This window comes from Carlito syrichta, unplaced genomic scaffold (assembly GCF_000164805.1).
Source record: "Carlito syrichta isolate Samal-C Ts95f unplaced genomic scaffold, Tarsius_syrichta-2.0.1 Scaffold316493, whole genome shotgun sequence".
Classification (NCBI taxonomy): domain Eukaryota; kingdom Metazoa; phylum Chordata; class Mammalia; order Primates; family Tarsiidae; genus Carlito; species Carlito syrichta.
In genome coordinates this window covers 575,845-588,602 of record NW_007260589.1, presented here as the reverse complement: position 1 = coordinate 588,602, position 12,758 = coordinate 575,845, and the positions used below count along the sequence as shown (strand labels likewise).

Genomic DNA, 12,758 nt, shown 5'->3' with positions numbered 1-12,758 from the left:
TGGGTTGTATTTTGATGGGTACTGATGCTCACAAACTGAGTCCTTTATGCCCTTAAAACAGCAACAATGAGCATGCCATGTGGAACGGGAAATGGTCCCAGAAGAAAGGCCTTCTGGAGGGACAGCTGGGCTGATTTAGCCCACAGGAAAGGAAGTAGGGAAGGAGAAGTGGAAGGAATGAAACCTCAGTCTCTCTATATTTAATTAGACCAGTATTCTCTACCAAGCCAGGTGCTGTGCTGAATGTGTTCCAACTACTATCTTATTTAATCTTCACCACTGAGTTTTTTCATCATATTCACTCATCTGTGAGATGGACATTGTCTTTTAACAGATTAAGTACAACGAGGCTCAGAGAGGTTGAGGGTTTTGACAAGATCACACAGCAAGCAGGTGGTGGAGTTGAATATTAAATCAAATATTAATATTAAACCCAGGGACCATGTTTCTAATCCCCACGTCATATTGATGAGGCAGTTGTGTAAGAGGACATAGTATTGGCTTTCCACTATTACTGAGAGCAATTTCAGAGGGATGGAGCTAAGTTCGACTCAAAAGAGTTCCTTCCATTTTTCACTTTTCATTATGAAGTAACATTGAACAATGTGCACTGGCCAGGTGTGCTGGCTCACGCCTGTAATCCCAACACTTTGGGAGGCTGAGACAGGAGGATCCCCTGATGCCAGGAGTTCAAGACCAGCCTGGGCAACAAAGCAGACCCCATCTCTACAAAAAATAAAAAATTAGCCAGGCATGGTGGCATATGCCTATCATCTCAGCTACTCTGCAAGCTGAGATGGGAGTATTGCTTGAGCCCAGGAGCTTGAGACTGCAGTGAGCTATGATCACAGCATTGCACTCCAGCCTGAGTGACGAAGTGAGACCCTGTCAAGAAAGAAAGGGGGAAGGGGAGAGAAAGAGAGAGAGAAAGGGAGAAGAAAGGAAAGAATGAATGAATGAAAGGAAGGAGGAAGGAAGGAAGGAAGAAAAACATACATAAAATATAATGTATTTGCACCTCACACTCAGACCTTGGAGTCTAATATCATCCTTCAATAAAAAGAAGCAAGGTTTCTTGGAGAATGGCTGATTCTAAGTCTAGGGCAAAACAAATGATCCTGGAACATCTTGCTGTGTCAGAAGGTAAGAAAGCGCCCAAAAAGAAACACACACAACGAAGGAGTGTGTGAAAGGAGCTCCCCGTGGCTACAGCAGCAAAATAAACACAGTAGCATTAAATTATAACCCAGTCAAAGTAGTAAATAGATGTCCATGAGTTCACACTGACATAAGTAAATGATATTTATAAATAATCAACAAACAAATGGGGGAGGCCAGACAAACCTCCATACAGGAGAATTCCAAATAACTGGATTCCAGATAACTTGGGTAGAGTCCTCAAAGAGGTGGAACAGGCTGAGACATAGTGGAAGGCTGGGATCCTCCTGTCTCACCCTAGTCCTTAAGGGTGATCTGAGCATAGTGACTTTCTTCCAAAGAGAACAGTATGGAAAGGGGTTACAAAATAAGTAACTTTACAGTGGAGGACATGACAGACACTCCCTCAGCCAGGTCAAGGTCAACATCAGCAGGGTGCATCATGGTCATGGTACATACCCTTGGTACAATGTGATAAGGATGGTATTTTATCTCTGTGGCCTTCCTTCCCAAAACCCATAACCCCACTCTAATTATGAGAAAAATATCAGACAAATCCTAGTTGAGGAACCTTCTACAAAACACCTGACCAATCCTCATGAAAAACATCTAAAACAAGGAGAAACTATCACAATCTAGAGAAGCCTAAATGTCATGTGGTGTCCTGGATAGGATCCTGGAAGAGAAAAAGGACATTAGGTAAAAACCAAGGACATCTGAATAAATCATGGACTTTAATTAATAATAATATGTCCCTATTAATTCATGAATTATGACAAATATACCAGACTCATGTAAGATGTTAATAATAGAAAGAACTTGCACTTTTTCTATAAATCTAAAAAGTCCTAAAATTAAAAGTTTATCAAAAAATAATGTATTTGAATAATTATCAAGTGACTTCTCATGGGTCACCACCCAGAATTAGAACATTGCCAGCACCCATTGGTTCTCTTCCCGATTATGTCATCACCTTTCCTCCTAGAGAAAACAACTATTATAAATTTTATAATAACAACATTCTGTTTTTCTTTGTAGTTTTTCCACTCATATGTATTCCTAAGCAGGATAGTGTCGTTTTTGCCTGGTCTTGAACTTTACATAAATAGACTCATATCATATATGTTCTTGTGTGTCTTGCTCAAAATTTGCCTGTGTTGTTGCATGTAGTTAGCTATCGCTTATTTGTTTGCATTGCTATATAGAATTACATCACATGGATACACTGAAATTGCTGGACATTTAGATTGATTCTGGTGGAGGGCGCTGAAAAGGATCTTCTGACCATCAGATTTTAGATGCTAAAATTCAATTTTGTAATAGACTTTTTTAAAAAAGAATATCCAGCCGGGCTCGGTGGCTCAGCCTGTAATCCCGCGCCTTTGGGAAGCTGAGGTGAGTGGATTGCCTGAGCCCGCGGGTTCGAGACCCGCCTGGGCAGCGAGACCTCATCTCTACAATAAATCAAAAAATCAGCCGGGCGTGGTAGCGCGTGCCTGTAATTCCGGCTACTCGGAAGGCTGAGGCGGAAGGCTCGCCGGAGCCCAGCAGGTCGAGGCTGCGGTGGCCGGGAGCAGCCACTGCACTCCAGTCTGGGCGACAGAGTGAGACTCCAACTCAAAAAAAAGAATATCCATGGTGTGGGGCAGGGAGAATGAACCTGCTGACTGAAAGCGGAAATGGCGATCTTGTTCCAGGACCACAACCTGGACTGAGGAGGGTCCGACAGGCCAAGTGCTGCTGTCATTGCCTTGTCAGGGGGCAGGAGGCTGCCAGGAGCCTCAAGAGAGTGGGAGCCTTTCTTCCTAGAGACATTGGGGCCAGTTTCTCTACAACTTTATCCATGCTTTGCTAGTGATGTCTGCTGACCAAACAGCAAAACCTTAGTCTTACTAACAACTTCTTAGGCCATAAGGAGAATGAGTCTCTTAGGAGAATGAGTCTCCTGCCCAGGTGGCCATATAGAAAGGAGGCCATAACGTCATCCTTGCCTTCCCTCATATCCTCCTGGTTCTAATAATCCAGGTTCTTGACTCAGAAAAGGGAACTTGCTAACTATTCCAGGCACGCACTCACATACACACACGCGCGCACACACACACACGCACACACATGCACACACACATATATACACACAAGCACGCACACACATGCGGAGGGAAAATCCAAGGTGGATGCCATGAGAACCGTTTGTGCCTATCTGACCACCATGACCGTATTTCCCAGTGGGTGTCTTTTGAACTAATCGTATTTTATTTTATTTTATTTTGAGTCGGGGTCTCACTTTGTCGCCCAGGCTGGAGTGCAGTGACACGATCATGGCTCACCACAGCCTTGACCTCCGGGCTCAGGTGATCCTTCCTCCTCAGCCTCCCGAGTAGCTGGGACTACAAGCACGTGTCACTATGCCCAGCTAATTCTTTTAATTTTTTTGTAGAGATAGGGTCTCTCTATGTTGCCAGGCTGGTCTTGAACTCCTGGTCTCAAGCAATCCTCCTGCCTCAGCCTCCCAAAGTGCTGGGATTACAGGCATGAGCCACGGAGCCTGGCTTTGTGTTTTATTTTTAATAGAGGTACTTCTCAAGCCAGCCTATTAAGTCTTGTTTTCATCTATTTTAGCCCAGTGTATTTAGGTTATGACTTTTGTTTATGATTTAAATGGAAGGTAAACAGGCCTGCTGATGAAGATCCCAGGTTATAAAATTAGACAAACCGGAATCTTGCCTTGGCTAAGCCTCTTCTGAACTAGGTAACCTTGAGTAAGATACTTTCCCTTTCAGTTTCCTCGTAGGTTAAAAAAAAAAGAATAGTAAAACATACTTTATAAGTAGGTTGTATTTAGTGCAAAAGTGTGTGGAAAGTAGTTAACAGCTCCTAACACAAGTGGAAAATAACAATTATTGTTTTTGATCATAAAAATACGGCAACTCGTCTAGCAGTTCTTTTCTTATGCCTATGGTCAGACATCTTTCTAAGTATATGTTTTTAGAATACAGCTATACAAAATTACTGTCATGTCTAGCATTGTATATGTCCTATGCTCGTTTGAATTCATAACAAGAGGAAAAATGAAGTCCAGTGTCATTGAAAGGCTTTGGGTTGTTCTCACTTACGATGACAAGACAGACAAAATGTGGGTCTCTTTCCATCAGGTTTATCATTGGAGATTTGTTGGATTCAGAAAACGACATCTTTGAGCAGTCCAAAGAATATGACTCCCACGCGTCAGAGGACTCACAGAAGGCCTTCAACCACGGGACCGAGCTCATCCCTTGGTATGTGCTGTCCATCCAAGCCGATGTGCACCAGTTCCTGCTGCAGGGCGCCACGGTCATCCACTATGACCAGGACACGCACCTGTCTGCCCGCTGCTTCCTCCAGCTTCAGCCAGACAATAGCACCTTGACCTGGACGAAGCCCACCACGGCCACCCCAGCTGGCGCTAAAGCCAAACTTGGTGCGCTAAGTAACTCAGCCGAGCCTGGAAAATTCCCATTACTGGGCAACGCTGGACTGAGTGGCCTGGTGGAAGGGGTCTTGGATCTGTTTTCAGTGAAGGCTGTGTACATGGGACACCCTGGCATTGATATACACACTGTGTGTGTTCAGAACAAACTGGGCAGCATGTTTCTGTCAGAGACTGGTGTGACACTGCTCTACGGGCTTCAGACCACGGACAACAGATTATTGCACTTCGTGGCACCAAAGCACACAGCTAAAATGCTCTTCAGCGGGTTGTTGGAACTCACTAGAGCTGTGAGAAAGATGAGGAGGTTCCCTGACCAAAGACAGCAGTGGCTGCGGAAACAGTATGTCAGCCTCTATCAGGTAAGGGACCTCGTCTCTACAAAAGCCCCTTTCCCCAGTAGTGTAATTCTCAAGAGCACACACGTGGCAGGTTCATACTTCCAGCTCGGCCACTTACTACCTGTGTGAACTTGGGCAGCTTTTACTTAACCTCTAGTGCCTCAGTTCCCTCATCTGTAAAATGGACATAATAACATCTTTTCATAGGGTTGCCGCATTAGCTGAGTTAATATGTGTAAAGTCACAGTGTAAATTCAGATATATAAAGAATAGCCCGGTGGGCGAGGTGGCTCATGTCTGAAATCCCAGTACTTTGGGAGGCCAAGGCAGAGGATTGCTTGAGGCCGGGAGTTTGAGACCAGCCAAGGCAACAAAGTGAGACCTCATCCCACAAAAATAAAAATAGGCTGATGACACAAACCTGTAATCCCAGCTCATCAGGAGGCTGAGATGGGAGGATCACTTGAGCCCAGGAGGTGGAAGTTGCAGTGAGCCATGATTGTGCCACTGTACTCTAGCCTAGGTGACAGAGTAAGACCCCAACTCTAAAAAAAAGAAAGAAAGAAAAAGAAAAAGAATAGTTTCTGCTTATAATAAATTCTATTATTACTTTGTATGTAAATAGTGACCATGGTCATTGTAGTTCTCACATCTGAAAAGAAACTAGCAATGTAAACATTTTCACTTACTCAAGGTTTCTATTGAAAGCACTGTTTGTTTTGTTTTGTTTTTTGAGAGAGACAGAGTCTCACTTTGTTGCCCAGACTTATTTCCAACTCCTGGCCTCAAGCGATCCTCCCACCTCAGCCTTCCAAAGTATTGGGATTACAGGCATAACCTACCTTGCCGGCCCTTAATCAAAAGCATTGTAATCTGAATGCTTGATCATTGGGGATCGCTGATACGTTGGAAACATTTCCTTTAGAGACTGAAATCCTGTTTATCACCTAACATGCGTGTGACTCTTAGAAAATTATTTAACTTACTGCATATTGGTGCCTAATTTAGGTAGGACTCTTAAGGCTAAAAGAAACTTTCCCAAAGATGGGATAATTCGAACATGGAGTTTTTCCTCACCAGATCTGTAGTGGCGACAGCCCTTCGTGGGCTGTGTTTAGCCAGCTGCTCACATTGAATGAGTTTCTCTTTAAACCTAAAGTATCAGGTCCTTTACCACTACGGCTAAGGTGGCAACAGGGCTGGGCCGAAGGAAATGGTGACATGAGACACAGGCATGACCACAGTAGCATGCTTATGGAAACTGAGTCTTATTCCCACCACCAGGTGACACTGTTGAAGTGGCATTGTCAAAGGAGTTGTATCAAAGAATTCCATTTTTCTTGGCTAAGCTTTTCTATCTTAATGGCAAAAAAATTATCGTTTTTATTGGTAAACAAATAGAACTACTCAAATGGTTGATTTTATGTGCTTTTCACAGTTCTGACATGCTTCTGACAATTAGAAACACTTGCCACGACCCGCCCGGAAGTTAGTTGAGGCGTATACAACGCGCCTTCTCTTCCCTCTCCCCATACCCAGGCAGTAATTAACTAAAGTGGTGAATTCGTTCATAAGCAGAGAGGCCTAGATCCATGATTGTGCTCATGTTACATGGCACAAAGCCAGTTTTAGTGAAGTCATCTAAAATGGAAACCGGCCGGGCGCAGTGGCTCACATTTGTAATCCCAGCATTTTGGGAGGCCAAAGCAGGAGGATTGTTTGAGCCCAGGAGTTGAAGACCAGCCCGGGCAACATAGCGAGACCTTGTCTCGATTAAAAATAAAATTGAGCCGGTCTCGGTGGCTCAGGCCTGTAATCCCGCGCTTTGGGAGGCTGAGGTGAGTGGATCGCCTGAGCCCGCGGGTTCGAGACCCACCTGGGCAACTTGGCGAGACTTCATCTCTACAATAAATAAAAAAATCAACTGGGCATGGTAGCGCGTGCCTGTAATTCCGGCTACTCGGAAGGCTGAGGCGGGAGGATCACCGGAGCCCAGCAGGTCGAGGCTGCGGTGGCCGGGAGCGGTCACTGCACTCCAATCTGGGCGACTGAGTGAGACTCCAACTCAAAAAATAAATAAATAAAACAAATAAAAATAAAATTGAAAATTAAGTTTTAAAAATAAGGTGAATGGGAAACCAAAATGCCTGCTTCCTCGACACTTCACAAGGAGTTTTCAGTGCAGTCAGCTCCTTGGAAGAAAGGGCTTCAGGAGCCATCAGGAATATTGATTATTATTAGGGTTAGGGTCATTCCTCAGCCTTCTAGAATCAGGAAACTCCATCAAGCACAGACATAAACTAAAGTCTTTGTTTGAGCTCAGTTCCAATTTCTGTCACAAGGCCTATGTGGTTTAGCTGCTGCTGTGGTCTCTCTCTCAAGCCTACAGCATAAGTAACTGAATCAACACATAAGATGTACTTGGTTTCTCATGTACCCAGCAGCCTTCAGCGTTGGCTGAAGCAACAGAAACAGATTCTGAGTATCTTCAGGGTGGAGAAAGATGTATTCAAAGGATGCAAATTAGCTTAACGGTCTGTGAAATGTCATATGTAAAGATATACCAAGAGGTAAAAGTGCGTGGATATTTTTTAAGGAATCTATTTCTTAATCTTTGACTTCTGCATGAACTTTTCTCTAAATCTGAGAATACGCCGACCCTCACAAAAGTCCTTCTCCCACAGGGAAGAAGTATATCCTTCACCCATCCCAAACAAGTTTATTATTTTGTGTAAAGCAAAATAAAGATTCGAATTACATTTAAGTTCCCAGAAAGTTTCTTTTAAAGATTGAACAGGCCAGGCGCAGTGGCTCACGCCTATAATCCTAGCACTTTGGGAGGCTGAGGTGAGAGGATGGCCTGAGCCCAGGGGTTCAAGAACAGCGTGGGCAACTTGGCGAGACCTTGTCTCTACTGTAAATTTAAAAAGGAAAAATAAAAATTAACCAGGCATGGTAATGCATGCCTATAGTTCCAGGTACTTGGAAGGCTGAGGCGGAAGGATCACTTGAGCCCAGTAGGTCGAGGCTGCGGTGACCATGAGCGTGCCACTGTACTCCAGCCTGGGCAATAGAGTGAGACTCTGACTCAATCAATCAATCAATCAAGATTTTTTAAAAAGCACCCTGCCTTTTCTTGGCCTAAACTAATTCCTGCTAGGGATAAGGCGTAGCCCATATTGGGAAGTTCTGAAATTTACAAAACCAAAACACAGAAGATGTTTATGGCACTGATTCTTTTATGCATAAACTGTAATGGATCTGCCAAATTTTTTAAGTTGTGTTGGTTAAAATTTATAAATAAAATGTTTACAGAACCTTCATATTCAGAGCGCATTGTTCAATAATGTGCTTAAAACCTACTCACTAAATTCTGTCATGAAATGTGTGTTCCAATTTGGAACCACCCATAGGGCCTTCTTAGCAGGGACTGTCTTCAGCAGGCAAATGGTCTCCAGTCATTTTCCTTCTCTGCATTACTGCATCCAAGAGTCCTGTCCCAAGAAGGGAGACTCTGATTGGCTTATTGAAATCATGTGCCAGTCATTGGTCAAGGGAGGATAGTCCACCTTGATTGACAGACCCCCAAGACTGTATCCAGTGGAAAAGAGACAGTTCAAGTGAAATGAGGGTATGGTTAGAGAGGCGAGAGATAGATAATGGACAGGCATAAGTTATAGCTGTCCCACTACAGGAAGTAACCAAAAGATTTCTAGATCAAGTATCCAAGTTACTCAGCTTCCTGGGATCCATAACAGGGTCCCGGAAGTGGAGACCCACAAGCCATAAACTCAGTTATTCATTAGGATGAAGGAGTAAGCACACACACAGCCCCTTTCTTCTTTGTGCGTGACCTGCAACAAAGCAAAATCTTTCACAAGCACTTCTTTGGAGTTTCAAAAGAGGACTAGCCTTAAGAGTCTTTGAGCCGGGTGCAGTGGCTCATGCCTGTTATCCCAGCACTTTGGGAGGCTGAGGCGAGAGGATTGCTTGAGCCCAGGGGTTCAAGACCAGCCTGGGCAACTTGGCGAGATCTCATCTCTACAATAAATTTTAAAAAAATTAGCCAGATGTGGTGGCGCACACCTGTGGTTCCAGCCACTTGGAAGGCTGAAGAGGAAGAATCACCTGAGCCCGGTGGATGAGGCTGCGGTGGCTGTGAGCGTGTCACTGTACTCCAGCCTGGGCAACAGAGTGAGACTCCAACTCAAAAAAAAAAGTCTTCGGAGAGTAAAGACAGTAAGGAGAGATTAATTTTCAAAGAGCCCTATTATACAATGTGTGAAATAGCAATACTGTCTTCTATTGGCATGCAACTTTGTGTGGTTTTATTAGCTGGCTTGTGGGGAGGCTCGCTGACTGTAGTTTAATGAATAAATCCCTGCTGTTACTCACTTGCAGGCTGTTACGCGGAGTAGCCTTTTACGCAGCAGCTGGTGTAAACCACTACCTGCCCCATGAGTGTGTTTCACTGCTCACGGCATCATAATGTGCCTGGTGTTCTGAGTCCCGTGGGCTCTCCATCTTTGGATTTTAGCCGTTCAAGAGGATGGCAGCCACCTATCTGAGGATCTCCCCAGCCCTGCCAAGCAAATGTCATGCATTCCACATACTCTATATCTCAAGTCAGTCTGCAGGCATCAAACGAGATGAAAATCTACCTGGCCTGGTGCCCCAACACATGGGACTTGACTGTACTTAAATAGATGTGCACCCCACTCCCCACCCCAAGACCTCCAAAGCCCTAATTTGCCTTGGAGCTAATTCTTTTTTTAAATTTTATTTCAAAGATGTGGGGTACAGGCCGGGCTCGGTGGCTCAGCCTGTAATCCCAGAACTTTGGGAGGCCAGGGCGAGAGGATTCCCTGAGCCCGCGTGTTCGAGACCCGCCCGGGCAACTTGGCAAGACCCCGTCTCTACAGTAAATAAAATATTAGCCAGGTGTGGTAGCACATGCCTGTAGTTCCGCCTACTTGGAAGGCTGGGGCGGAAAGATCGCAGGAGCCCAGCAGGTCGAGGCTGTGGTGGCCGGGAGCGTGCCACTGCCCTCCAGCCTGGGTGACAGAGTGAGACGTCAACTCAAAAAAATAAAGTTGTGGGGTCCAATTCAGGATTAGGTATGTACAAGTGGTGGCGTGAATTCTTGATGAATTTTCCTCCTGTAGTGGTTCTAGAATATAACCTCTGGTACTGGGATGGGAAATGTTTGTTCCCCAGTGGATGTGTTAAAGCCAGTCACCGGAACTCTGCAGGGATGTGGCCAGGACAGCAGGGGACACATGAAATTCCCCAAAAGAAATCTTGAAAGTTAGAGAACAGAGCCACTTGGGCGGCCGGATCATGACTCTTCCATGGCTGTCTGTCCTGTTCCATCTCTGAGAATTTACGGGGAGCCGTTAACAACGGCTTCCCCGCTGCTTGCTGCTTCCTTAAGTGTCCGGCTTGTGGTTCTCTTCCAGGAGGATGGACGGTACGAAGGTCCCACACTGGCTCACGCTGTGGAGTTGTTTGGTGGCCGACGATGGAGCACTCGGAACCCCAGCCCGGGGACATCAGCAAAGAACGCTGAGAAGCCCAGTATGCAGAGAAACAATACCCTGGGCATAAGCACCACCAAGAAAAAGAAGAAAATCCTCATGAGGGTAGAGTGTTATTTGCTTATTAAGCATCAGACCCAACCTCCCAGGACCGTCGTATGGTTGCCGTCACCATAAACCCTGTGAGGTCATCTGGCGGGGACAAAGTTAGGGACACAACAGAAGATCTAAGGGCTTGTCACATTGCCAGGGCAGGATCAGGAACTGAGACAACACAAGGGAAAAGACAGGGCCCATAGTAGAAAATAGATACAGAAACAAACAGTGCAATCTAAATAAGTCATCGTTGAGTCATCTGCAACGTCTTATGGGAGAAGAGAGAAGGAAAATACAGAGCAGAGAGGGAGATAATCAGGGAAGGTTTCACACTGTCATGGGTGGATAGGTCTTGAAGGGTGTATAGGAGTTGACCAGGCAGACAACAGAGAAGACAGCACAGAGGCATAAAAGACTTGGCCTGTTCAAGGAAGTACATACAGGTTCTGGGCGGCTGGAGCATGAGTACCCTGGTGGGCAAAGAAAGGCGAGAGAAAAGAGCAGAGGTCTTTGAGGGCTAACATGCTACGCACAGAGCATGGTTTAAAATAGAGTAGCACGGCTGGGCTTGGTGGCTCAGCCTGTCATCCCAGCACTTTAGAGGCCGAGGGGAGTGGATTGCCTGAGCCCGCGGGTTCGAGACCCACCTGGGCAACTTGGCGAGACCTCATCTCTACAATAAATTTTTAAAACATTAGCCAGGTGTGGTGATGCACGCCTGTGGTTCCACCTACTTGGAAGGCTGAGGCAGAAGGATCGCCGGAACCCAGCAGGTCGACGCTGGGATGGCCATGAGTGTGCCACTGCACTCCAGCCTGGGCGACCGAGTGAGACTTCAACTCAAATAAATAAATAAGCAAACAAATAAAATATAGTAGCACTCCATGTTATAAATGCCATGACAGGACATAAATTCTCACTATAAACAGCATCATAGATCTATGACCCACAGCATCATAGATCTGACCCATCATAGATCTGACCCATGGACATAGATTCTCACTATAAACAGCATCATAGATCTGACCCATGGCTCTGTAGAAGAAGACCCATTCTTTGCCTAGACTTTGGTGCTGACATCGGAATTGATCGGCTTCACAATTCCATCTGCACCCCGAGATTCCAGAGGCTGTGGCCTCCCCGTGTCTGCTTCCTTCCCCGAACAGTGCTGCTTTAGAGCGAAGCGCAAAGGAGATCATACAACATGGGAATTCTCGGACGGCCTTGACCTAGGCCTTCACCGGTTGCCCCAGCAGGAGGCGGTGGTGAGGGTGGGGCAGAAGATAGAGACCCGCCTGCACTTGAGGGAAGGAGGGAAGGGGGAGGGAAACAAGGGCTCAGAGGCATCTTGAGCTTTGTGTCCGCAGGGCGAGAGTGGAGAGGCGACCGACGATGAGATGGCCACCCGGAAGGCCAAGATGCAGAGGGAGTGTCGAAGCCGGAGCGGTTCTGACCCTCAAGACGTCAACGAGCAGGAGGAATCGGGTAAAGCCGCGTGTTCGCCTTGAGGCTCTTGCTGTTTAATTTTATGGGGAAAAAAAACAGACGTTTGGTTTTAAATCGTGGTCTAAGTACTGCGGGCCTTCTTAACAAAACTGTATTTTGGCTGGGAGCGTGCGGTGGCTCACGCCTACCATCCCAGCACTTTGGGAGGCCGAGGTGAGAGAATTGCCTGAGCCCACAGCTTCGAGACCAGCCTGGGCAACTTGGCAAGACCTCATCTCTAGAATAAATCAAAAAATTAGCTGAGTGTAGTGGTGTGTGCCGGTGGTTCCAGCTACTTGGAAGGCTGAAGCAGAAGGATCGCCTGAGCCCAACAGGTTGAGGTTGCAGTAGCCATGAGCATGCCACTGCACTCCAACCTGGGTGATGGAGTGAGACTCCAACACACACAAAAAAAACTCTGTATCTTAACCAGATGATGAAACCCACGAGGTACTTCTGCAAGCATAGTGTACATCGAAGAAAATTTTCATTAACTCACTTGCCGTGACGGAAAGAGAATAGTTGATGCACATGGTATGATTTGATGGATTGGACCAGTGATTCTCAACCGTGGCAGGAATCAGAGCTTGAAAGAAATATCTGGGCCGGGTACAGTGGCTCATGCCTGTAATCCCAGCACTTTGGGAGGCCAAGGTGAGAGGATTGCCTGAGCCA

The 12,758-nt window shown here is 45.9% G+C and overlaps 1 protein-coding gene across 2 annotated transcripts in view; it reads left to right on the top strand.

The window, feature by feature from the left end:
- PLCE1 (phospholipase C epsilon 1) overlaps positions 1 to 12,758 on the top strand; it is a 352,472-nt gene that overhangs the window by 246,735 nt on the left and 92,979 nt on the right. For both annotated transcript variants that reach the window (XM_008074585.2, XM_008074587.1), the window contains exons 7-9: positions 4,311 to 4,986; positions 10,425 to 10,607; positions 11,966 to 12,083. In XM_008074585.2, coding sequence (XP_008072776.1) covers positions 4,311 to 4,986; positions 10,425 to 10,607; positions 11,966 to 12,083 — 977 coding nt within the window. The remainder of the gene's footprint in view (positions 1 to 4,310; positions 4,987 to 10,424; positions 10,608 to 11,965; positions 12,084 to 12,758) is intronic.